The sequence below is a fragment of the Orcinus orca genome, chromosome 12 (genome assembly GCF_937001465.1).
Source record: "Orcinus orca chromosome 12, mOrcOrc1.1, whole genome shotgun sequence".
Taxonomy (NCBI): domain Eukaryota; kingdom Metazoa; phylum Chordata; class Mammalia; order Artiodactyla; family Delphinidae; genus Orcinus; species Orcinus orca.
In genome coordinates, this window is record NC_064570.1 from 18913760 (window position 1) to 18941752 (window position 27993).

The 27993-nt window shown below is 37.8% G+C and overlaps 2 protein-coding genes across 5 annotated transcripts in view; both read right to left on the reverse strand.

Annotated features, from left to right (window-relative positions):
• Window positions 1-27993, reverse strand: part of GRM1 (glutamate metabotropic receptor 1) — a 362985-nt gene that overhangs the window by 333043 nt on the left and 1949 nt on the right. For all 4 annotated transcript variants that reach the window (XM_033405479.2, XM_049695377.1, XM_049695378.1 and 1 more), the window contains exon 2: window positions 26980-27993. In XM_033405479.2, the coding sequence (XP_033261370.1) occupies window positions 26980-27679 (700 nt within the window). In that variant the 5' untranslated portion in view covers window positions 27680-27993. The remainder of the gene's footprint in view (window positions 1-26979) is intronic.
• UTRN (utrophin) overlaps window positions 1-27993 on the reverse strand; it is a 1623662-nt gene that overhangs the window by 207362 nt on the left and 1388307 nt on the right. The gene's annotated exons all lie outside the window — the stretch shown is intronic.

The following is a 27993-nucleotide window of genomic DNA, read 5'->3' on the forward strand; positions in this document are numbered from 1 at the left end:
TGTTATCTCATTGACATACAGCGCTTTATGTTTTGCAAAGCACTTTCACATCTAATTGCTTCCCATGTGATCTTCACAACTCTATGAGATAGGGATTTTTTTAAACAGCATTTTTATAGATGAAAAATAGAAATTCAGAAAAGTATGCAACTTTCAAGGTCATGCAGCTAGATATCAGCAAAGACAGAGGTGCTTAAGTGTTGTGCCTAAGTTGTTCCACTACACTGGGGATGGTTCCCAATTTACCACATAAGATGTTGTGTGGATACATTTATTATATAATATTTAAACCACCTAAAGTTTCACATTCAAAAGTGACTACAAAGGCAATGTACTAGTCTTATTTTTGGCCCCAAGGAATTATGTGATAGAATACAAAAAATTATGTGACAGAAATGAAAAGAGGGGGAAAACTTGTCATTTTATGTTATTGTGTATATACCCTTAGGGCTTGGATCTGTGTATTAAAAGATACTGGTTACAGTGATGTTTCGATTGAATTCCTGAGCTATGATCCAGTTATGACAAAAAGGAGAGTATCTCCTAGGGTAGCACAAGCAACTCTTGCCTTACTAAGAGAAACAGACAAGTATATGTGACAAGGACACTGTGTTTTCAAGAACTGCATCTGTTCGCAGTTCTGGTGAGAACTTATTAGTATGTTTACTACAGTAGGAGATAGCCAAGTTCCGCAACTCTGCTAACAATGTGCTTAGTCTCAGAGAGACAAGTTGACAGTATTTTCTCTGGTCAGTTTCAACAAATGTTCATAAACAACTCTCAGAGAGGCCAAGAGAAGGCAGATTTCAAATATTTGGGGAAATCACATAAGTCACAGTGAAAATAAGAATGGTGATGAATGTGAAGATCAGTTCTTGCGCCTTATAAAATCATAGATGTTGTGAAACTTGAAAAGATACTAAATAGCATTGTTTGGCCCAAATTCCATAATTTTAAAAATGAGAGTGACTTGCCCAGGACCCCACATTTAGTTCTTACTTAGAACTAGGAGAATCCAGGCCTAGGGGCGGTGCTGGTCGGACAACAGCTGCTCATCTAAAGCAGTGGCCACAGACAGGCTGCCAGGACATACTCAGGCTTTGCTTGGTCTACATGATGTTTTAAAAAATTAATTAGCTGCTGAAATTTAAAGACAGAGACACTTCACATAGAAATTCCAATTTATAGCTTTTCTTGAAATAAGAGATCTGGCAACAGCCAGCCCACATTCTCCTTCAGCTGCAGTTGGCTGGAGATGACGTAACTCCCGCTCTCCTGATCCCTCAGGTTCCCACATACTGAGCCTCACCCTTTATCCCCACCCCCTTGTCCTCTGTAGACATTAGAGTTTGTGGTCGCTGCTGCTATGCAGTTGGTTTTTTTAAAACAGATTTTAAAACTAACTAATTTTATAGAAAGATACAATATTCCAGACAATATTAACTTTTCCATTATGTCACAGAGACAAGAAATAGGATTTCTAATCTGACAGTCGTTACACACACGCAAGCAGGTTTAGGGAGAAAAGGGGAAAAATTACGACAGTACATTATTTGAAAGCATTCTTTGTATGGTATTGAGTGAGACTGAATTTATATACACAGTAGATATATTAATAACTAATGAATCAGTTGGAAGATTTTTCTCACTGATTAGTCTCTAACTGCTTCCCTTCAAATTAATTTAGTGATTGACTAAAGTCAATTGTTTTGCCTTTTTATTTAATGAGCTTGTATATAAATAAAAATCATTAAAATTCACTAAATAGAGGAAACAGACATTTCTTTTACCACTGGCAATCCTGTTTCCATTTCTCCAAGTTATTTCATACAGTTGTGTTCCCCTTTTTTATTGGCAATCATTTTTATTTCATTTTATTTACAAATGCAAAACAAAAGATTATGCATCTTTACAGCTACCGAGGGAAATCATTTATTGCTCTACATGCTGCCTACATGCGCTCAAAAAATAAGCACACCTACCCATGAACACAAACACACACCACTTCATCATAGTCATATTAGATTAGTGCTTAGAGTTTCAATCCAAAATTTGGTGTTTACAAAAGAAGAAATAAGCAAGTTAATATGTTAGGAACTGGGAACCATAATTTTGGAGTAACTTCAGTTTTGAATGAAATGAGTTCTCTTTCTCAGGAAAAATTATTCTAAAAAATGAAAACAGAAACATGCTTTCTGAAAGATTTTAAAAATCGTGTTCTCAGTCCTTTCTAATGTATTTAAAATATTAAAATCTGTAACTCTTATCTCAATGCTAGAGTCTCTCTTTTTTAACACCTTTATTGGAGTATAATTGCTTTACAATGGTGTGCTAGTTTCTGCTTTATAACAAAGTGAATCAGCTATACGTATACATATATCCCCATATCTCCTCCCTCTTGCGTCTCCCTCCCTCCCACTCTCCCTATCCCACCCCTCTAGGTGGTCACAAAGCACCTAGCTGCTCTCCCTGTGCTATGCAGCTGCTTCCCACTAGCTATCTATTTTATATTTGGTAGTGTATATATGTCCACATATACACTACCACTCTATCACTTTGTCCCAGCTTACCCTTCCCGTTCCCTGTGTCCTCAAGTCCATTCTCTAGTAGGTCTGTGTCTTTATTCCTGTCTTACCCCTAGGTTCTTCATGACCCCCTTTTTTTTTCCTTAAATTCCATATATATGTGTTAGCATATGGTATTTGTTTTTCTCTTTCTGACTTACTTCACTCTGTATGACAGACTCTAGGTCTATCCACCTCATTACAAATAGCTCAATTTCATTTCTTTTTATGGCTGAGTAATATTCCATTGTATATATGTGCCACATCTTCTTTATCCATTCATCCGATGATGGACACTTAGGTTGTTTCCATCTCTGGGCTATTGTAAATAGAGCTGCAATGAACATTGTGGTACATGACTCTTTTTGAATTATGGTTTTCTCAGGGTATATGCCCAGTAGTGGGATTGCTGGGTCATATGGTAGTTCTATTTGTAGCTTTTTAAGGAACCTCCATACTGTTCTCCATAGTGGCTGTATCAATTTACATTCCCACCAACAGTACAAGAGGGTTCCCTTTTCTCCACACCCTCTCCAGCATTTATTGTTTGTAGATTTTTTGATGATGGCCATTCTGAACGGTGTGAGATGATATCTCATTGTAGTTTTGACTTGTATTTCTCTAACGATTAATGATGTTGAGCATAGACAATGCTAGTGTCTTGACACAAACTTCCTTATGTGCCAACTACATGCAAGGTATTACGCTAGAACCAAGAAATTAATCTGAACATCACTAATCCTATCTATTAAATCTCAATTTCTTCAAAATAGTTGGCATAATTGTGCAAACAGTTATTCATATAGACATTCATTTATTGCATTGTATTTTTTTTTAAGTTTTTTCTTTTTCTTCTTTTTTTTGGCCACACCGTGTGGCATGTGGGATCTTAGTTCCCTGACCAGGGTTTGAACCTGAGCCCCCTGCATTGGGAGCATGGAGTCTTAACCATTGGACCGCCAGGGAAGTCCCTTAACATGTTTTTAATTATAGTTGATGTGTGCCAGGCACTGTACTGGTCTCCAGAAATACACCATAAACAAGACAGGTAGGTCCCTGTTTGTATTGGAAGCTTAGCCCAGACCCAAGACAAGTCTGTTCCTCCTCATTCCTATCTCTTCATTTAGCCAGGGCTCAGCTCTCCCCATTCACCCACACACCACAATCACCCCTGCCTGTCACTTGCCTTCCACACCTACACATACATCTTCCCTGCCACAGAAGATAAGGGAGAGGACTGTTGGTGACACTCATAGTGGCCCAGACATCCCTCTCCTACAACTGCCGAGTCCCAGTAAGCCTCTAGGGAAAAAAAAAATATATATATATATCCACTGTTCTGGAAGTTGAATCCTCGTCCTGCTCTTGCTATGAAACATTTCTGGTAGACCATTAAAAAGCAAATATAAAAACATATATTGCACCCCAGTGTACACTGAATTTCCCAATGCCTCTTTAAGTCTAATGACTATCTCTACAGTCTTTCTCTTCTGTTCTTCTTTTCCATAAATGTGAGAAACGAATTTTTATGTCTCCTGAAATAAAACATGTCAGGCCCAACCTTCTGTGGAGATCATATAGGGAACTGCTATCGATAGGATATTTTAAAATATAAGGCATAGAAAGTGAAAACTGGTTAGGAAAAAGCAACGTGTGCTATGAAGGTTTTACCTCCACAGAAAAATTACTTCTGTTATGTAATTGTTATATCAATAATATAATTAAATCTATGACATTACTGTTCAATCTGAAAATATGGGAGGAACAAAATATGGTGTTTCTTTCCCATTCCGCCTCCAATCAACCATACGGTATAAATAATAAAAGAATAATTCGAGTACTTATAAACTGATGGATAATTCCACAATAGTTTGAGTAAGTAAAAAGCTGATACTTTCATCTAACAGTATATCAGAACAAATTAAGCATCCCTGTATACCTTTCAAGGTACAAGACAACAGTTGCTAGAAGCCAGACAAATCATGATTATCTAAAATTCAGAGAATACAAGGAATCTTTGACTTATTTCTCTCTATTTAAGCAGGATTTAAAGACTCTATTAAGAAGCATGTTTTACTCATTTTTCTATCCCTCACACTCAATAACTGTCGAATTTAATTAAATGTCAGAAGCAAGTCTTGAGTTTATTGAGATTTAGCTCAAAGACTGATACAGTGCAGCTAAGCAGAACTTAGATTTTTTTTTAAGTTCTGTAAATATTCTATAAAAGCTCTCCATACATTAAGTGTAACCTCTTCATCTCTGCAGGTATAGGTGAGGCAAATTCATGTATTAATAGTATGGTTTATACAGTAGTCCCAAAATCTGACTGTACAACAGAATTACATGGGGTAGAAGGATGGTAAAAATTCAAGTCCCAGGACACCATCCCCAGCAAGTTTAGAACCTCAGATGGTTCTAAGAACTCATATTTGGGGTTCACTGGTGGAGAGAAAGATCCCTGGACTGACAAGGGAGTTCTGATACCTGCTGCACCACAAAGGAATCACTTGACCTTGAGCAGGACTCAGTCTGCTAGTCCTTTATTCATCCTGCAAGCACTCATGGAAAATAAACTATTATCCTCTCTGAGTTTCAACTTCTTCATCTGCAAAATTAGGCCATTGGAATGGATGATCTGAAAACTCTTCAGCCTCTAATTCCACCCTATAATCTACACTGTAATCTTTCTACTTGCATTTGTCATATGGAGCCTTATAGAAAGTAATCGTGCATCTTTTTAAGGTCCCTGTTGAATTAAATTCAGCAAACATATATTGAAAAACATATTATAACCAAGCATAGCACAAGATCCAAGCACTGGAAATATGTTGGGAAAAACCTGAATCTTGCTTCTTGTATTCTAAATTCTCAATAAATATTTTTGAGGGAATGAACGAAAGAATGAATGGACAAGTAGACATTGCTTCCAAGTTGAGTCTCAATTTCCTCAACTAAAAAAAAAATCTGTGTACAAAAATTACCTTTTAAACTAGGGATATAAAAAAGGGTTTTATCTTGAAGCTAACTGTGGATGATTGAGAACTGTGTTGGAAGAACTATGCTACTGAACCCAGGAGAAAAGATACTACAGTCAATTAGCAATGTCTAGACATATTTGTCAATCCTGTTGTAAACATAAATCCTTCAACATTTAAAAATATATATTGCAAGACTTTTGGCTGCCAAGCACTGCTCTGGGCTCTGGAAATACAATAGTGTCCTGTTAGTAGGTGAGACTAAGAATAAATGTGTAAACAATTGCATAAATGAGATAATCTCTGATAGTCGTTAAGTGGCATAAAGTAAATAAAACGAAGCAATAGGATAGAAAGTGAGAGGAGAAGGGTGATACGCTGGCTAGAGAAGGCCTTCCTGAGGAAATGTCACTTGAACTAAGGCCTAAATGAAAAGAAGCAGCCAGTCACTAAAAGATCTGAGGTGGATACCAGCCAGAGGAAACAACTAACACCAAGGCCTCTGTGAGGAGGCACCCTTTATGTGCTCAGAGATGGCAAGAAGGCCCATGGCTAGAGTGTGAGGAAGAATGGGACAGGTGATACTAGATGATACCAGGACAGGTTCACCCTTTGCATTTGCAGGGCCAGACCCACTCCTCCCCATTTTGCTTTCTACCTCCAGACCTTCATCCCATGGAAAGCCTTGCACACATGTGTGTGTACAGCTCTACTTGCTTTCCAGGCTCCATCAGAACTTCTGCTGGTGAAGTCAGGCATCTATAGGTTTTAAGGCTCCCCAGAAGATTCTAATGTACAGCCCTAAGCAAAAAAGTGAAGATTTAATATAAAACCAGAAGAGGGGCTGAGTCTATGGCCCAGAAAATAGTAAGGAAAGGGAATGTAATAAAGTCAATATAATGTTTGGGAACATCTGGGCACAGAATACAATCCCAAATCACTAACCTCTTTCCTAGGATAAATAAAGAATATCTCTTCCTCACAGCCTCACAACTCTGAGAAACAAGTCCTACCTTTCAAAGATCAATTTATTTCAACTAACATTTGCAACCTATGTGCAAGGAGTCTTAATCGGTGCTGTAAGAATCACAAAAACAATAAAATGGATCCTACCCTCAAGAAAGTTACAACCAGGACTACAAATATCTACTTTCAGCCTCATGATCTTATTGACATAACTTGAACCTCACCACTTCCTTCCTAGTGTCATCCATTTCAGATTTCAACCTTGCAGAGAATAGAAGCCTTTACTTTCTATAAACCAAGATTATATAAGTGTGCTTAGGAAACGTTAGTGATGATGATTAAAGATGATCATCAAGGACCTTCAGGAAACACATGTTATACATGTGTTCATAGCCAGGAGCAAATACAATTTTTAAAATAGAAATAACCTTTGATGTCCTGCAACTGGCCCATGTCGGACTGGCTCTCCCCTCTTGGCCCCTCTGCCCACCTTAAATGCTTATCTGATAACCCTGAGGTAATAACAAAATAGGTTTTAGTGCTACACTTTCCAAAGATACTACCTTTTACCAGGAGCTTATTAAACACTCAAAATGCCCCAGATGAAGAGTAGTTAAAGGAGGGGAATCATATGGCACCTCCTTTTTTCCCTCTACCAAATTATTCTATGCTAGCTCTGAAACGTATTATATTTACAAAGAGAGGAAAGGTCATCACCAAGAGAAGCTAACCAAAGTAGAGTATGCCATACCACACAATCACCTTATCTATATGTACATACATATGTATTTCACTGAATTCTTACTATTGCCAGTCATTACCTTGTTTAATCCCATGAGAAATAAATATAATTATAATCTCCAGTTTACAGACTGAAGGAGTGAGATTTAGGGTAGTTAAGTGACTTGCCTCAAGTCACAAAGCTCAAATATGACAGAGATGGGAAAAGAAGCCAGGTCTGTCTAACTCCAGAGGCCTCCCTCCTAACCACGAATCTCCCTCTTTATACACACACTTCGTGTTTTGCCTCTACTTGAACACTAACTACAAATAGAGGATTCAAAATTTAAAAGGCTGATAGTCACATCGGTAAGCCAAAGTAAGAGGTACACTTCTCCCAGGAAGGGATGGTCATACTACTCTATTACAAAGCCGTAGATTCCATGAACTCCTCTTCATAGAATCCTAGCTTCTCAGGTCTTTGGGCTCATTCAGTCCAACTCCACCTAACACCAGAATTCTTCCTACAACAATCCAAGAGTCTCACAAACATGTGCCCATAATCACACTAGAGACCAAACAAGAGAAGACAGATTCCAAATGAACTAACACTCTACTGGAAAATCAACTGGCAGTATGTGCTTTCTGCTTTTGGGAATGAGTCAGTTCAGAGCATTTGTTAAATTTAAAAATGTAGTAAACTCCCCAGGACTAAAGCCCTAGAAATTTCCAGAGAAAATAAAAACTTTCTTCCCCTTTGCCCACTGAAAAATATCCCTTGTTTTTAGAAATATAGGTATGTTTTTTTTTTTAATTGCAGGATTTTTCTGGACACACACAAAAAGAAGACATGTCTTTTTATCATCATTTCCAGGAGTTACAAATTTGAAGGTTTTTCAAGAAGTATCAGGTTATGCTATAAAATAAATCAATATGTAGCCACCTTCACGCTCTGGTAATGTCTCCCTCTGCCTGTCCTACAGCCAAACAGGGGCAAGCTTTAGTGTGGAATAACACTCATTTCAGAACATGAAAAGGACTAAAAAGGAAGCGCTGGTGTGCATTTATTTTATCCTTTTGTGAAGTAATGGGCTGGGATATGTGGTCTTCCTGGTTGAGTAGGACAGGTATATTGCATACAACATGACTGGAGGACCTGATTTTTCTAAAGATATCATCTGACTCATACTAATACAGTCTAGGCCCTGGTTGTTTACATTTTTCTTACTCATTTAAGTAGGAATTCAAATGCTGACAATATCTAGCCCCAAAGTCATAAGCCTGTTAAGTACCATAGCGCTTTATCATACAGATTATATAGTGGTCAGACACTTGGAATGAGACTCACTCACTCATTCTGACCCTGTGTCTGTCATTTTTCACCTGTGTGACTCAGAAAGACATTTTTAATTTTTCCTGAATAATAACAGTACCTAACTTATAGGATTATTAGGAGGATCAAATGAAGTAATATACATAAAGTCACAGCACAGTGCCTGGCACACAATAAATGCTCGATCAATGGTACAGGCATTGTTATTATTTTTCAATAATAACAGACATCTAAGTCATATCACTATTTATGAGTAGAAGGCGGTGGGTCAGACGGTGGGAGAAAGTTAAAGGTTAAGCAACTAACAGTCTATAAACTAGATGAGCATCAGTTGTACCATAAAGACTAACTTTTCTCAGCTCATTCAGGAAGTACCTAAACCTAAACCAGGTTTATGATAATCTGAGGAGAACCGTATTAGTTTGTTTGGGCTGCTGTAACAAAGTATGAACTAAGTGGCTTAAATAACAGAAATCTATTATTCTAAGTCCAGTATTAAGATGTCAACAAGCTTGGTTCCTTCTGAGGGGCATGGGGGAGAATTTGTTTCTTGCCTCTCTCCTAGCTGGCAATCTTTGACATTTCTCAACTTGTAAATGTATCATCTGAACTCTCCCTTCATCTTTACGCGGGCCTCTCACTGTTGTGGCCTCTCCCGTTGCGGAGCACAGGCTCTGGACGCGCAGGCTCAGCGGCCATGGCTCACGGGCCCAGCCGCTCCGCGGCATGTGGGATCTTCCCGGACCGGGGCACGAACCCGTGTCCCCTGCATCGGCAGGCGGACTCTCAACCACTGCGCCACCAGGGAAGCCCTAATCTTCCTCTTTTTATAAGGACATCTATCATATCAGATTAGGGCTCACCCTAATGATTTCATTTTAACTTGATTATCTCTGCAAAGACCTGATCTCCAATTAAGGTCACATTCTGAGGTGCTGGGTATTAAGATTCAAGACTTTTGAGGGGGATACAATTCAACCCAGAAAAAAAAAAGAGATGCCCAAAAATAGGAATTATATTTGAAAATTTTTTGGAAGATATGCATTTTAATATAGATTTTTCTTGAACCACTCAAAAATGCAAGAGAAAACATGTTGTAAACTATTAAGTATGACACTTGTGTCAAGGTGGCACTATTATGGCAGAAGGAACCTGTATCTCTTCATAAAAGTAAGGCATTGTTGGTTTTTCAATATATCCTTCTTAGAGAAATAGGAAGCCAAAGGTTTCCAATATCATGGCCAGCCCAAATGCCAATTAGATTACCTTGTAACAGACCACCATTTGGTTTTTCATTCAACATGTATTAATCAAGTACTTACTTGGTGCTTGACACCCTGTAAGACCTTACAGAGAGGTATGGAGGAAATCTAAAATAAGGTAAATGCTGTAAAAAGTGTTTTACCTGCTTGTGAAGATATGAATTATGTTTCTTGCTTTGTTTGCCTTAAGAATTATGGGACAATATCTCTAGTGGATCCAGAATGTGTGTTCTCTAAGGCCAATTTCTGGGAATCCTTGAATTATTAAGGAGTGACATAAGGTATGATCTTGTCATGTCAACAAGGGTGGCTTCAGGCCTAGGTGTCATATGGAAATATGCCTGGCATATGCCATCTTTCACATGTAAGACAATTCACATTTTTCATCAAGTGCTATTCCCAAAGGTTACAACTATTCTTCTAGATTAAGATTTGGCCCCTAGATGGACGGGCAATAATCCTCAATCCAATGAGCTACAGAGTGAATTCTACCTTAGATAAATACCACGGAGAAATATGCTGCAAAAGGCAGAGAACACAACCTCCCCATATGCTGAAGTGAATCAAAGTTATCCATGCATGATGCCAGAGGGGACGGCAGCTTTGGGTGACAGGTGGCACGCCTCCCCGCCAAGAAGAAGGCATTACTCCTGGCAGTTTCTTTAACTGAGGCATATGACCTAAGTAGTGGCATTTCACAGCTGAGAAACCAGCTTGTAATATGCCTTTTGGTTCACTGAGAGGCAGCCCACATGTCCACATCTCTAGCTGCAAAACGTTGCAATGCATTCTTCTTACAATCAAATATTTATATTGCTAAGAAAATGTAAATGGACTGTATGATTAATGACATATTGCCAGACAAAGAAGGTGGCTTCCCTGCAAAGGTATCACTTTCTAGCACAAATGCCTAAAGGAGGGGAAAAGGACCAGAAAAATGAGTGGGCAGGAAAAGTTCAAAATAAGCTCCTATTCATCATTCTTCGGTACAAATTTGCAAAAGAGGGTCCACTCTATTTTGACTAAATTAACAGGTGGAAGAACAAATTCAAACTCTGACAGTCTCAGCTCTCTGACACTTGGGTCTAATTTTCAAATCAACTCTTCCGCAACTCCACACCCTCTCCTCATCCCCTTCTCATCCATACCCCATTGATGTGGCAATAATTATTTCTCTATCTCTCCTTCTGGACCATAAGCAATGGCAGGAGCTACAGAATATCCATAAAGTTTGGACACATAGACAATATTATTTTACTGTATAACAATATGAACATATATTCATATATATCTCTTTTTACTATAAATAAAATAGCTGATAATTTATTATGGATGTTTCCCTACGTTACCAAACTTAACATCTGCAATCTGGATTCATTTTTGATACCTGATGCCTAGCACACTGCCAGATGGTTAGTAGGATCTTTATTTGTTGAATAAGTGAATTAACTGGTTGGCTTATTGATATAAAGCTGACACTTGCCCTTCAAGGCAAAAGAGAAAGATTAAGGATGGAAGAAAATTAGAGTAGGCAGGATATATGAAGGTAAATGATTTGGAGATGCTTCAGGGCTTAGAGCAAAAGCTGGGCTGCAGTGAAAGTCTTTTCTCTGTATGCAACCTCAGGTAAGTCATCTAATTTTTCTCTTCGTATCAGGGACTTAGATAAATGTTTCCTTCAATGAAAACTCTATCATTCTTAATAAATGCTAAATAGAAGTGATTGCTTGTAACTTTGGGGGAAAAGCAGAAGCCAGGAGGCAGTTATTAATAATTAAAGGGAGAAAATAATAATATAAGCTATGGTATAATATAACGCAACTAGCTATATTTATATGAAACTTTACAGTTTCAAAAGCACTTCCACAACAGTTCCTATGAACCTCATAGGAGGCCTAGAAAAAAGGCATGCCTGACCTTTTACAGATGAGAATGCAGAATTAAAGTGGTTTGTTGACTTGTCCAAATTCATACGCGTAGCCGATGGAGGAAGTGAGACCAAACCCTGTTCCTCTCACTCAGTACGCTTCCTACTGCATGTGGGTGCTACAGGGAATATTAGTACTGGACACCAGTATTCATAAAAAGGAAGAAAATGAGAAAAATATAACAACTTGAGAGTTTTAATTGACAGTAAATGTAGTGATCTTCCTTAATAATTAGAAAGGTGAAAGGCAAAGAGGGATATTAATGAAGAAGAGTTTACCCAAGAAACATGCAATTAATTGGTTATGTTCTTTGCTTTATTCCACTGTTATAAGAAAGAAGCGAACAAAAAGAAAAATTATTTATGACGAATTTAGTAACAACCAAACACTTTCAAGGTTGTTGGTCCTTGGAAACTGAAAAATTAGTCTACTATTTTGTTTAATTTACACTGATAGGGCTAGGCAATGAGAACTGATGTGAAGCCCTGCAAGCTCTTAAATCATCAAACCTCTTACTAAGGCAGAAAAAGGGACTGAAACAACGCTCCTCACTTAATTCAATTAAACAAATATTTATGGAGTGTCGGCTATGTGCAAGGCACTGTTCTAATTGCTGGAGATACATCAGTGAACTCGACAAAACAAAGAACCCACACTCCAAAAATTTACCTTCCATCAGGGGATATATTCTATTGGGGCAGAATATTCTAGTAGGAGAAGGCATACATGTAACCAGAAATTTGATTAACTACAATGCTACATTCAGCAATTATTCAGGCTAGTTAATGCATAGTTTTAAAAATCACTGAATGTAAGAAATGAATAGATAAATATCTTTAGTATCATTTTCTAAATATGTACATTTTAAAAGCCATTTTTTGCCTATTTCAGGAGCATAGAGTATTGCCTTGAGACATGTATAAATGACTCTGAAGGAAATAATTCATAAACCATCTCAGTGCACTATCATAAAATGTATATATTATCAGAAGGGGGGCTTCCAGAGGTTCTACCCAAATTGTGGTACACAGACCAGCAGTATCAATGCCACCTGAGAGCCTGGTAGAAATGCAGACTCTCAGGTCCATCCCAGGACTACTGAATCAGAATCTGCAATTTATCGAGTTTCCAGGTGATCTGTATGCACACTAACGTTTGAGAAGCACTGCTCTAGTGCATTCCTCTGCACCTAGAAGAGCCTAAAAATAATCTTCTGAAAAGGAGAATATAAGCACTTCAAAAAGTAATCATTCACTCAATATTGTTTTTTATTTTTAAGAAGTCACTTCAAGTAAAATTTTACTTTCAAAATGTCAGATCAAGGATATTACATACTAAGCTTTCCTTTGGCACGTACCAACACAGAAGAAAAAATGAAATTTGCCTTTTCATGGTTTCAAATCTACCACAGCTAACCAAAAACAAAGGGTAGTTCATGCCTCACATATACTAATGTGTAGGGCCTCCCTCTACACTGTGATTAAATGACCATCTTCCCTAACAGGTGTAAGAGACATAGGGTCTTTTGGATGTTGCATCCTACATCGAGCTTAGTTTCCCAAGGAATTATGGTCTGGCAGGCACATGATGAGAACACCAGGAAAAGTTAGGAACTGGTAGAAAGCAGGCTGCCTATCCATTTGTCACCGAACAGTCACTTTATAAACAGATTTATCTTTTCCTAAGAATAAGAAGAGGGGAGAACAGGAAAGGAGGCTGTTGAAAATTCACAGAGGCACAGCAGCCCTACTCAGCGCTGACCTCAGAAAAGAGAGAGCATGTTTCACCCACAGTACACACCCTGCCAAAATGGGGCAACATACCCCAGCACGGCCACCAAGCAGACCCAGAATGCACCGAAGGAAGGAAAAGACAGCAGTGAGCAGAGAATCTGTGAGCCAGAGGAAGGCCTTTTTCACTAAGTTGAAGGAGTATGATTCTCCTCTGGTCCATGATCAATGCTCAAAGATTCTTCTGTCACACTAAACATACAAGAAATTTTTCTTCCATCTTTCACATATTCAACTATGAGTGTAACAAAACCTCCCAACCTTCTACATTTAAGAAAACCTCTCAGCCTCTATTACTGTCTGTTTCATAACATACAGAAACTGCAGTAGGGATCTGTATCTACATTAGAGTCACTTTCACTTATACATGTGTGTATTAATATCCTCATTCCTCTTAAAATGGAGTTGAGGGGTTCTGCAATTATAGAAAGTAAAAAATAATGCTGTTGAGGTAAGGTGGAAGACGCTAATATGCACACATATAAACTAAACATTTTCTGTGCTTGAGCATCAAATTTAGGTTTGAGCTTCCTGGTAGGCAAAAAGAGAAAGGGAAAAGGCAATACTCTCATTACCATTTAAGATGAAACATGTCAGTTCTTCAAGAGAGAAATGATTTCATCATATTTAAAGTCTAAAAAGAATTGTTAACAACGGACTTTATACAAGGGGCATTGAACAACAAAATAATATCTTCAACAACAAAAAATGTGAAAATTATAAAGCATTATTTACATTTCCAATCCTTGTTCTGACCTTTAAGAAATGAAAAGGGACAGTATTAAAATGCAATTTAGAAAATGCAATTCTTTAGGAAGAGTAAATAGAGTTAGGTATTTGGTATTCTGGAAACCTAATTTATGCAAAGTGGTTGATAGTGATCTCTTAGACAATATTTTTAAGTTACAATTCCCTCATCTGGCCTTGTGACAGGAGATGGATAAAGGATAATTCTAGGCTATGATCTCTGGTGATCACCTGGTATCCTACATAATTAACTAGAGAAATATTCTGGTGTTTTGGACATTGGGCTAGCAGGTGGCCAAGTTAATGAACTGCTATGAAAGCTGAGACTCCTCCCTTGTATCTGTGGCCTATACACTACTGGAAAGAATATCAAAACAGTATAAAACTGACACTACTAGAAATTCATAGTTTCCAGTAACAATTGGGTCCTCTAAAAATTTGCTCTACTTGTGTTTGACCTACTCCCTATCCCTTTCCATCTGCCTCATTGAATAATTGAGAAAACAAAGGTTTCCCCTTCTTTTCTCTCCTTCCCCAAACTTAACAGTACCATCACCCAGGGGAAGGACTTCTCCCATTCGTGTGGCCCAGCCATGATTTCTTCTTGCCTCCTCCGCAACTCTGCTTCATCAATTATCTTCAAACTTTCCTTTTCTACCATTCTTTTCCATCATCCTTTAAAACTGCTTAAGTCTTTTGCATCCCAGAGAATGTTTTCACTTGGAAGTGCATTTCTGTCTACGTACCATCCTATCTCTCAATTTCCCTTCTCAGTCTCTGGGAACAATGCTGTATACCTGCAGCCTCCACTTCCTCCTGGCCTCTGCCCTTCCAATGGGTTTAGAAATTAAAGGATTCTTGAAGGGCAGAAGCTAAGAGGAAGTAGAGGTTACTGGTATGGAGCACTGTTTCAGTAACCCTCCCCTCCCTGTCAGCTCAGTGATATTTGTCACCGTTTTCTTCTTGAAACTTTCTCCTCCCTTGGCTTCAGTGATGTCTGGTTCTCTCCTAGTTCTTCCTCTTTCTCCTTCTAGTTTTCTAACTGTTCCTTCTCCATCCCTTTTCTGGATCCTCTTCCTCATTTTAAGCTTCCTCAAAGTTCTGCCCTTAGCTCTCTTCTCTTCACTCTATATTCTCTCCCTTGGCAGTTTCATCCGCTCCTGTGGTATTAGCCACAGCCATTTGCTGACAAATCTCAAATCTACCTCCCTTTTCAGATATTTGGCCCATGAGATGACTCAACTTTATTGTCCCATAGATACCTCATACTGAACAAGTCTCAAACTCATGTTTTCCCAATCTGTGCTTCCTCTTTTTATTCCCTATTTAGTTGTATAAAATGGAAATATGGGAGTCATTCTAGACATTCTCCTTGATCCTCAGAGCCAATCAGTCACTAAATCCTAATTTCCCTACTAAATGGCTGTCAAATCCATTCTTTCCCGTCCATTCCCTTTGACACTTCCTTTAGTAAAGCTCTTATTATATCTTGAATAAGTTGATTAAACTGCTTTTTCTCCATCACTCCCCCAACTACCAATGGCCTGTCAACTTGTGTGCTAACTTCTAAACTGACACCTTTTCTTAATCTGTCCTTGCCAAAGTTTTCAGGATGTCCTTTCCAATACATAAATCTGATCATGTTTCCTCCCTGTTTAAAATCCTTCACTGGCTTACCAAACTTACAAAATTGAATCTAAATTCCTTGGCTTGTCAAGTCTGTCCATTCATGACCTCAGTCTTTCCTGCATTTTCAGTTTGATCCTTCCCCACTCCTTTCCCTGAACATATATTCCAGAATTAGTGATATATTTAGAGTTTCCTGAACATACTTAGTTTTATACATCAATATTTTTACACTTCTCTGTGTCCTCCTCTGATTCCTCTAATGAAGTGAACTTCAAATGTCACCTCCTTTGGAAGCTTCTATGTGGTTTTCCTCACTTCTTTCCCTGGCCCAGAGAAAGCTGGTCACACCTCTGTCTGTCACCTCTCTAATCCATACCTACTCCTATGGTTGTACTTATCAAACTGAATGGTAATCACCATATGGTGAGCTTCCTGATAGAGGGATTATCTATAGTTCATCTATCTCTGGTCATCAATGACATAGCAGAAGGCCTGGCCCAGAGAATATGCTCACTAACATTTACTTAATTAAAAGAGAAATTTGAAATGGTCTTTTTTCCCAACAGTGTAATACCTGTTGACCAAAAAGTGAAAATATACATTGTATATTTATTTATCCAGGAAAAGGTGATATTATTTGTTTATTGTAATTTGTTTCTACTGTTTCAATATCCTCGAATCACCTGTTAAATTCTACTGTAAACAGTTTCTCCTCTTGAACATACTGTCCGCAATTTGTCTATTGATATTTTTTGTTCTACCGTTTATAATGTACAGATTATATAATGTGTTAGAGTACCAAAAAGAACAGAGGAAACTGCCTCAGTGTATCCAGCAATAATTGCAGAATAAGCTATACAACCAAAGAGCTTTCACTTAGAGCCACTTGCTAGGGATGCGATTGTTATGAAGGAAGAGGAAAGAAGCCGAATGTGCTGCTCAGAGTTAGCAAATTAGCAAGATATACCACTTCTCTCTTTATTTGCACACTCTCACCCCAAGACGTTCCTGTATTTACTTCATACACGCTCTCCTGCACTAAGGACATCTTCTTATTTAAGGTTACAGTGGCCTGGTAAGCATAATGAGATCTGACACTTATTGAGCTTTATACACAGAACTGTCTCATTTCATGTGCACAATAACCTTAAGGGACTGTTTTTGGACATTTTTACCTTGATGGCTCTCTAAACATGGCTGATTCCATGAAACTTTGGGTCAGTCCTATCCCTGACCCCTGGAATCCACCCCTGCCCATCCTTTTTTAATTTTCGCATCCTTATTCACTATTCAGCACCCCTGGTTACTTGTTATAGAGATGGTACCACAGAGCTGTCTGAGTGAATGTGATCTCCCACTCTTGACCACAGACCTCATAGGGATAGAATGGTTCCTTCTTTCTTTTCTTTAAAAAAAAAAAAAAATGTCCTCCTCTGCAGTCTTTATTTTTCTGCACTGAAGGAGCTGGGGGGGAAATGACATATTTATAATCTCCTCAACTACAGTTTCATGTGGAGTAGACACTTTAAGCTGGAAATTCATTTTCTCTGAGAAAGGACCTTTATTTCAAGTTGGTAACAAGCACAAATATAGAGGTAGAGTTGCTCAGATCCAGGGAAGAATCAGATCAAATGAGAAAATGCTTGACACAGACTTTCCAGGGGAATGTGGAGAGCAGGTGAGTTGGAAGCAAGAGAAGTTAAATAGGCTTGTATTGTTCAAGGGCTTTTTGGTATTTAAAAGATTTGAGCTATGAGTTCTTGGTGAGTTCAAGGTGCCAGACTGTGGACAGAGTGCATGGGCTGCTGAAGTGAAGGTGAAGGACACAAGAGTTGAGATCAACGACCTATGAGGGTAGGTATCAATGGGTCACACACATGAATGCTACAATCACGCAAGAGTACTGAAAGGAAGACTCTCAGCAGTGAGAATGAGTTTTCAGTGACAGAAGAGTCTCCTGCAAGCTGCTAAATGACTGCAGCAATGTTGGGAAGAACATAGCTGGGCCAGATGATATAAACCTACCTCACAGGAGAAAGGAATGCATGTGGGTGGCCCATGTGATTTAAAAATAAACAATCAAACTCTTAGAGGAAAACATAGGCAGAACACTCTATGACATAAATCACAGCAAGATCCTTTTTGACCCACCTCCTAGAGAAATGGAAATAAAAACGAAAATAAACAAATGGAACCTAATGAAACTTAAAAGCTTTTGCACAGCAAAGGAAACCATAAACAAGACCAAAAGACAACCCTCAGAATGGGAAAAAATATTTGCAAATGAAGCAACTGACAAAGGATTAATCTCCAAAATTTATAAGCAGCTCATGCAGCTCAATAACGAAGAAACAAACAACCCAATCCAAAAATGGGCAGAAGACCTAAATAGACATTTCTCCAAAGAAGATATACAGACTGCCAACAAACACATGAAAGAATGCTCAACATCATTAATCATTAGAGAAATGCAAATCAAAACTACAATGAGATATCATCTCACACCAGTCAGAATGGCCATCATCAAAAAATCTAGAAACAATAAATGCTGGAGAGGGTGTGGAGAAAAGGGAACACTCTTGCACTGCTGGTGGGAATGTGAATTGGTACAGCCACTATGGAGAACAGTATGGAGGTTCCTTAAAAAACTAAAAATAGAACTACCATACGACCCAGCAATCCCACTACTGGGCGTATACCCTGAGAAAACCATAATTCAAAAAGAGTCATGTACCACAATGTTCATTGCAGCTCTATTTACAATAGCCCAGAGATGGAAACAACCTAAGTGTCCATCATCGGATGAATGGATAAAGAAGATGTGGCACATATATACAATGGAATATTACTCAGCCATAAAAAGAAATGAAATTGAGCTATTTGTAATGAGGTGGATAGACCTAGAGTCTGTCATACAGAGTGAAGTAAGTCAGAAAGAGAAAAACAAATACCATATGCTAACACATATATATGGAATTTAAGGAAAAAAAAATGTCATGAAGAACCTAGGGGTAAGACAGGAATAAAGACACAGACCTACTAGAGAATAGACTTGAGGATATGGGGAGGGGGAAGGGTAAGCTGTGACAAAGCGAGAGAGTGGCATGGACATATATACACTACCAAACGTAAAACAGATAGCTAGTGGGAAGCAGCCACATAGCACAGGGAGATCAGCTCGGTGCTTTGTGACCACCTAGAGGGGTGGGATAGGGAGGGTAGGAGGGAGGGAGACGCGAGAGGGAAGAGATATGGGAGCATATGTATATGTATAACTGATTCACTTTGTTATAAAGCAGAACTAACACACGATTGTAAAGCAATTATACTCCAAGGAAGATGTACAAAAAATAAAATTAAATAAAAATAAACAATCAATAGATCCTTGGGTTAGGAAAGTATCTAACGCAAATTTGAATAAGTCCTGGCTTTGTTACTAATGAATGTTATGGTCTTAGGCAGGTCATTTTATTTCCCCGGGCCTTTGTTTTCTCATTTGCAACATGAAACCTATAGCACAAGCTGAACTTTTATCTTAACCATGAATTGCATTTTTATTTTATGTTATTAAGTTTTAGATTCAAAAGTCTTCACCTTATTAACTGATTTCATGTATGTGTTCAACTTTCATCAGCTAAGAAGGGCTAACTGATGGCAGTTTAACAAAAGCAAATGAAAGCTAGTTATACATACTGTTTCCTTGTTCTCTGAAACACTGCTGTGAGTAAATAACATGGTAGTGATTATCATTCCCATTTTATAAATAAAACTGAGATGAATGTATATTATTTCCCATAGTCTTTTATGCATTTTTTTCTTTCAAGTGATTAAATGTACTTTCTGTAACCCATAAGCCTTTAACTACCTATATATTTCTATGTCTCTTCCAACAGACTATAGGACCCTTGAGGACAATAATAATAACAGTAATGAAATAATAATAACTATTATTATTATTTTAATTTATGTGTTCCTAGTGCCAAGACCAATGTCTGATACATAGCAGATGCATGAATTTATCAATGAATAAATGGTCATGTCTTCATTAGAAAGCAAAATAAGTTACTTGGCAAAAAAAGAAATGCTCCCCAAAATCTCCTTGTCCTTCAATTGCCAATTAAGGCTTTTATCTGAATCATTTAGATATTGCCTTGAATCTTCAATTTGTTGGCCATGAAGTAACTAAAATAGATGATCATAAAATTGATAAATGATCATTTCTGATCACCAAGTTTCTGCTTGAGCCAATACTCTTCATAAAAACATTAATGCTGGTATTTGGTACCACAATGCCTTAAGTTTAAGAAAGCAAAACTTCCCATGAGACTGAGGAAAATTAAAATTATAATTTTTCATGAAAATTAAAAATGTAGACATTTATAGAAGACAATTAAGCATGAAAATTAGTAGAACTTGCACACATAAAGTACATAAATATTTCTACATAAGTTTAAAATCTAATGATAGCTCTTTGATGGATAAGACAGCTACATCATTTTGACAAGACTTTATGTCTCAGCCTGACTCCGATTTTCAACTACAGCTTCTCTGAAAACTGACAACCTCTCCTACTGAGATGTTGCTTCCAAAATAATGTCAGAACAGCATGCACTATGAGCTGATTTTTTCAGTGATTGTAGGTGCTTACTAAACTACTGTGTCCTCAGCCATGGTTTCCCAGCCCTCTGTGGTCTTTGCTGAAAATATGGCTTCTGACAAATTTCTTTATGATGACACCACTCCAGCCACCTCCCAGAAAGTTATTAAAAATCCATAAAACCATCATTATATATTAGCTCCATAGACCACCAGGAGAAAAACTTGTAGTGTTTATAGAGGAATGGCAACTGCAAAGCCACATGATAGAAACACAGAATAGAAGTTGTCATCACCATCTACCCTATGCAGCCAGCTGCTGTAAACTTTGTGCGAAAGCAAATGAAGTCACAGGGTGATTGATGGTATGGCAGAAGAATCAAGAAGAGTTCAAGATTTCTCAAAATAATAAAGGTGTCTCGTTTTTTCATCTTTGTATTTCACCTTAATCCTTTGTACATAGAACCTGTTAACTAAATACTGATTAACTAACTTAGAAAATGGCTTAATAAGTCTAGTCAATATAGAAAAAAATAACAAAGACAGAAACTCAAAAGTATGACAATCTGGGCCATTTTTGATAAGAGTGAGTGGCTTTATATTTTTCAACAGGCTTCAAGATTACCACTGTATCCCAGCGTAAGTAACAGTTGATATTCACAACGATTACTTCGTATATTCAAGAAAAGTTCCTATTAAATTCAGCACTCTCTTTAAAAGATGCCAGGGAACTATATAATATAATTCGCAAAGACTACCTTGTAACATGTTTATGTAAAAGGTTGGAGTTTAAAGAAGTCAACTCTCAAGTACCCAGGTTAGTCAGTCAAGAGAATCAAGGTTCTCGGTAAACAAGGTAGGATGCGAACACTGTTTTTAAATCACAAATAGGGTAACTTATGACTGTGCCTGGATTTATTCTGTCCAGACACCCACTCTTGCTACTAATGTATGAGCTCTTGGCCAAAGTTCACAGCAAGTTGAACATATTAAATCTAAGTCCCTGTTGTTTAAACATAAAGAATCGTGATTTTAAAACCTACTTATTGCAGGCCTGTTAATTACACCAAAATTCTCCTGGTCCTTCAGGATTGCAAAACTGAAGATATCTTTGACTCTTTGTCTCTAACTCTTTGGCACATCGAATTCTCCTATAAAGTATTCCTTTGAAGTACTTTTATTCTTCCTAATTATTTTAACAGCCTAGTAACTAGAATTCTACAAACATAAACTTTCATGGCTAGTTTTCTCCCTCCCCATCCAATGCAGCTTCCCTACACATTTCAGTAAGAATTCACTTTCTTTTAATTATCTTTGAATCATACCAAACTCTGCTTTGACATTTCTTTCTTGAAATCAAAACTCTTTGGCTCATGCTTCAAGATTCTCCATTATTTGTCCTTCATATAGATAAACAGTCATGGAATCACAGAATGTAAGACCCACATTTGAGTTGCTATGTTTATTATTAGTTCCCGGCCCACACTCTCCACTCCAGCCAAGAAGACCTGCTTATTTTATTCCCCATGGGGACATTCTTACTACTGCTTTTATCTTTTACAAATGCCATATTAAAAAACTGATCAAAATTCCCTTTTCTCCAGCTTTTTTCTAGCTAATTACACTCACCAATATTTTCTTTCAGTGTTCGCTAAACACATATAAACTCATGTTTCTAAATGTCTATACTGTAATAATTTGTTTTTACTCATTTTACATGTGTTCAAACTGTAATCCCTTTAGAGTGTAAAGAACTTAGTAACTGAGACCAAGTCTTCAAATTTCTTATAAACAGTTTTTGGGATAGTAAATTTTTTATTAGAATTGTAAATGTGCTGTGATGATTTTTCTACTTTTATGCTATTTATTTATTTATCTATAAAGTGGTATAGTATGTAATGAAAAAACTTACTGTCAAGGAAATTCATAACAGGCTGAGTGACCACCCAGATTAGTAGTTTGCTGGTAATGGGCTATGGGAATTTACACTTGACTCTCTCTTACTCAGTTTTATCATATATAGTCAAATCTTGAGGACACAAAGCTGGGATGCTAAGATGAATTAAATAATCAAAGTCCCATAACTTATTGATAAGGCAGATTTAAGCTAAATATTCTACATTTAAAAGGAAACAAAAAACAAAGTCTTACTCTTAGAATAATAATAACAATATTAAAAATTACCAAGCATAAAAGAAAGGAGATGTAGCCTAGTATCAGCTCATATTTTTAAAAAGACTTTTGGATAATAACTTATCTAAGATCTACTTGAGTTATCTGTGATTATAAGGGAACTAAAAAGTACAATATATGGGTGAAGGAACTGGTGAGGTATAGCATAAAAGAGAGAGAGTTCATTGATAATAAATATCACATGGAAGAGAAATTTGAATTGCTTGGATGATTCCCAGTAGTCGATAGAAACTTCAGGGAGTCAGGTCATTAAACAGAAAAACTGACTAATAGGTGAAATTCTGCCTCTGAATTTAAGTTGTATATTCTCCAACTCTCATTAGAAATCCTAATCACGATTAGGAGACTTAGAGCATATGGGAACGACTTCTGGGCAAAGATGTAACAATGCTGTTTTAAGCATCTTTAACTGGTTGGCCTAAATAACCTTTCAAGACATTCTACTCCTTATATTGTGATAAAACAGAACATTAATTAAGGTGACTTACTGTGAAAATAGTTTGGAATCGAGATAAGAAAGGTATAAAGAAAGTTGCTGGTGCATATATAGAAAAATATGGTATTTAGTAGAAATAAAATTCTTATATGTAATTGCATTAGCTAAAGTAAAATAGTTAACTGATGTTCTTATGATTTAGGAGGATTTTCCTCTGATGCCTTTAGACTTTTAGAGTGTTTTATATCAAATAGAGCAAAGCTTCTAAAAAGAAAAAGAGAAGCCAAAGAAGGCCAATCTCACGTAAAGTGTAAGCAAATGTCCAAAAAAAGGTGCACCACAATGAAAACATAACTGTAAACAAAAGCATACAGCAGCATCACTAAATCCCTTATCACATACTCCTCTGACACTATGAGACAAAATATTAAGAGAGAAAGGTTTAAAACAAATGAAAATGTATTCAACCCCAAAACTTAACTTTTTGAAGCTACAAACTCAAAGAATATTCTTTTTGGACTCATCCAAAGCTTTGATTTAATCAACTAGAATTATTTTTTAAGTATTGTTTTCTACAATTTTTTGAAATGATAAATTTGTTTTTTTGATGGGGAATCTACATTTTATCAGAAGGATGGAATACAATGTCCTTGGCCGAGATATTCTTCACAGAAATAGGTTATTTTTGTATTCTATGATTAGCATATTTAAAGACACATGCCAGGTGAGCAGCTTGCTCCAAAGTGCACTCGATTTTTCTTTGTGGACAAGGCTCTGTTGCTTCAGTACCCTCCCTTTGACAGATCCTAATTCAATATTCCTCTCAGGAAATAATCCTGAAAAATCTTCTGGAGAGCCTGTTGCTGGTAACTTCATGTGAACTGATCCTCTTTTTATGTCAGGTAAACTGACAGTTATGACAAGAGGACAAGTGTGGCACAAATGACGTGGTAGAAGATTGAAAAGTATGTAAAAGAATATAACAACTGAATTCTAACTGATTAAAACAAAACCAGAAAACACCTCCAAGCTTAACTTCAATATAAAGTAAAATAATAAAGGGATATAAAACTTCAGAAAGAATAGGATGCTCCATCTATGGTTTTAAAGTCAAGCAATATTAACCATAGAAATGAAGGTATGCTAATCTAGTCACCTATTACTTTTAATGTTAACTATACTAGGCTAACTTCTAATAAAAGAAATTGTGATGATAAACTGACTAGAGAATGGCTAATTTGGAAAGGAGAGGTGAAGGTCACTGGAGGTCCCAGAATTTCTAAACTCCAAATTGCTAATATTCCTTCCTGAATAGTGCCCAGATGGCAGAGACAACACTGATATGTGGTCTTAGCTGCTTTTTGACAGGGAACTGTCACCAGTAGGTGACCCCATCAGTCTGAAGACAGGAAAATTACTAGATGATGCAAGAAAGTGCCTGCAGGCCAGTACACTATGGGTCCCTGAGAAGCAGGAGGGCAGAACCTCAGAAAAAATAAATTTTCAGTTGGAGCTTATACAAAGGACACTGTTATATTTCTTTGCAGATAGAAGAAAATAAAAGCAATTTAGTTTCCACAGAATTATATCTAATAAGAGAGGAAACAAATTCTCTTTGAGAAGAAATAAGATATATATAAAAGGCAAGGTGAATGGCATCATTTCTTGGTAATAAAATAGATACCAAAGTTAGCTCTAATGCTGTTCTATGAACACAATCTAGTCTGTGATCAACTATTATAATGCTATCGGACATTATCCTTGCCACACAACCCAAGTCAGAAGGCAGAAAGGGAACAAAGTAATCCAAACTAACACAAGGGTGGAATTTTAATATCAGCCCTTCCTCAACATAATTTGTAAACACAAGTCCAATTAATTTTCCAAAAAGACAACTCTAGTTGTCAGAAAGCGCTATTAGCAATTATTTTTAGCAAAAGGATGCAACTGGAAAACATACTGAAGGGGGGAGGGGGAATCTTTTCTCCACTCCGCTCCACCCCCAAAATAAAATGACATAATAAAATATAGAAAATAAAACTACCTTGTAAAAATGATGTATTACTTCTTCTTGAAGGAGGTATTTACACTTCTAATATCTATAATCAATTACCTAGCTCATTTGAGGGAGAACTATTAAATAATTAAATAAATCACATTCAATCTACTTTTTGCCATTCCCTTTTAGAGAGATCGCTCTAATGCTGATAATTAACACATTTTTAACTTGGGCTTTCAAGATGGTCCATCTAAGCACTGGAGGAAACTATACTAAACAAAAAAAAGTAGGAAATTAACATTAACCATAAAAATGTAAGGAGTTAAAATCTGAACTTAAAGCTGTGTCTTAAAAGAGTAATATGTGATTTTGTTGAAAAAGAGGCAGGCAGTTCACTATGAAAAATCAAGATTCAGAAATAGGATTCAGTTTTTAGAACTCACAACACTGCAACAGGAAGGTGTTTTTTTTTTTTTCCAAAATCAAAGTCTGAAATTTCTACACAATTTTTGTTTGTCCTAAAAACTCTGCTCCCTTTAAAGTTAAAGCATCAGTTTTCATTAACATAACCATATCACCATTTCAGTAAGAATGTTTCTTAATTTCTGTATCAGACTTCACACCAGTAACTGAATACTGTGTAACTGTTAAAAGAACATGAAGTCATACCTATGGCCTTTCTGTTAATAATTTGATATTAAGAAATATAAATGCAGCAATACCTTCAAGATTCTCTTCCATATGCCAGCATATACACGTGAATTGTCCTGGACATTAATTCGTAACCTGGGTCTCAATTTCTCTATAAACCTGAGGGAGTTAAAAGTAGATGACTCAAAAGTTTCATTTTATCCAACAATCAGTATAGGATAAGATGAGAAGAGTAAAGAAAGTCTATATATAATAAATTATTTGAGAATGCATGTCTGTAAGACTCTGTATAAATCAAAGTTTTTAACCTCAGGTATAATCTATTTCACTTTTAAAAGCTATTTTAAACATGATATCTACTATCATTTTATTAGTAATTTATAATTTGTCTAACTTTAAATTCTAATAAGCAAAGTCATTGTGTTAGAAAGCAAACAAACAAACTAGAAACCAAAATTCAAATCCAAGAGGTCATCTGTGCTATTGCTCATAAGACAAGATAATTCTTGGGGAGAGTGAGGGCATATGGACAATTTTAACTGATTAAGTAGGAAAAAAATAATAACTATTTAAATTATTTACTTTTCCTTTGTATCTAAGGTACCCCAGAATTTAAAACATAAGTTTCTGATATATTGAGGAAGGTGACTGCATTAATCCAATATTTACAGGTAAGTTATAAATGTGTAAGAAGGGGGCACACCAGAACAAAGAAGCACCTTCAGCTGTTCATGACAAGATAAAGCTTTCAAGTCCAGTTTAGGGGACAGCAGTTTGCTTTTTGGTTTTTGGTTTTCTACTGCTCACATTGGATTAATCTATTAAGCTTGGAAAACCATAGCCAGTCACTTAAGGGTAGTATAACATCTTGGGCAAATAAACACAAACTCAGAATATCAGGGCAAACAAATATGTAAGTCCAAAAACTACAACTGGGCACTGTTCATGGAGAGTTTGGTGTCTTTTTGGTTCCTGCTACCCCCGGAAACACCATGGGACAGTTTTCCTACACTCTAATTATAGGAGGATGAGGATGCAAGGCAATGCCTGGATGGGCATGTATGGAGAAGGGTAAAGGCTCTTCCCACGGTGCTAGAAATAAACAGGAACAACACTGTGATCCCAAGCGCACATCAAGCAATGCCCTGGCTTTCTGTGCACTTTTCTTCCCCAAATGCAATGCCTACCTTCCGTGTGGACCGCGGAGACATAGGTCCAATTGTAACGCTTGACTATGTCAAGCATCGCCCTTGCCTGCAAAGTGTCAGAAGGGACAACCCTCAGGAAGTATTTGTACAAAGTTTTGTCACTCAGGTCGATGCTTGTGGCAGAATATGCGATCTGGGGGATGTTGAAGAGCTGGAGCAGGTTCTGCACTTGAATGGCTACGGAGCTGGAGCCCGGGCCGATCACGCCGGCAATGGGCTTCTTAGTCCTGCCTGGGGGGAGGGTCTGGCCGTCAGGCAGGCACCGGTTGAGCCCGTCCTTCTCGTCTCGAATGGAAATCAGAGAGTCCCTGATGAACTCAATGCTCTGCTCCAGAGCCACAGAGGAGTGCCAGCAGGAATCTCGGATCTCACTGCCCAGGGTGATGTTGGGCAGAAGGACCGGGTCCGCGTTGATCTTATCCAACGTGTGGAACATGGCCTCCACCCTCTGGATGCCATACTGCTCCCTGATCTCCCCACACTTCCTCTCGGGGACCTTCTCGGCCGGAGGCTGGTGGTGGACTGAAAAGAGGGCCCCAATGATGACATCTCCGTCCATTCTGGCCACTGAGCGCTGAGACGAGGCTCCTGCCAGCAACAGTTTCCTGCCGGGGCCTCTGGGGAGAAGGGACATCTCCAAAAAGATAGCTGGGAAGAAAACCAAGAGGAGCCGGACCATTATGCTGAGGACGCCGTCCACAGCCGGCCAGCCGCGTTCCCACGCTGGTCCAGCCAGCAGGCTCTGCGCGCTCACAGTGCGGACCCGACGCCTGACGCCTGCTTCTCCCCCGTCGCCAACGCCGCTTGTCCGACGACTTCAGCTTCTGCACCCCCGCCTCCTTCCCCTCCTCCTCCTCCTCCTGGTCCTCCACGACCACCTTTACGCCCTGGTGGCGTCTTTAGGGGTATTCGAGTCCCCCTTCTTCACTGGTGCATCCAGGTAAACTGACCAATGGTACCATGGGAGTCGTGGTGCCTCGGGTGAGCTGGACG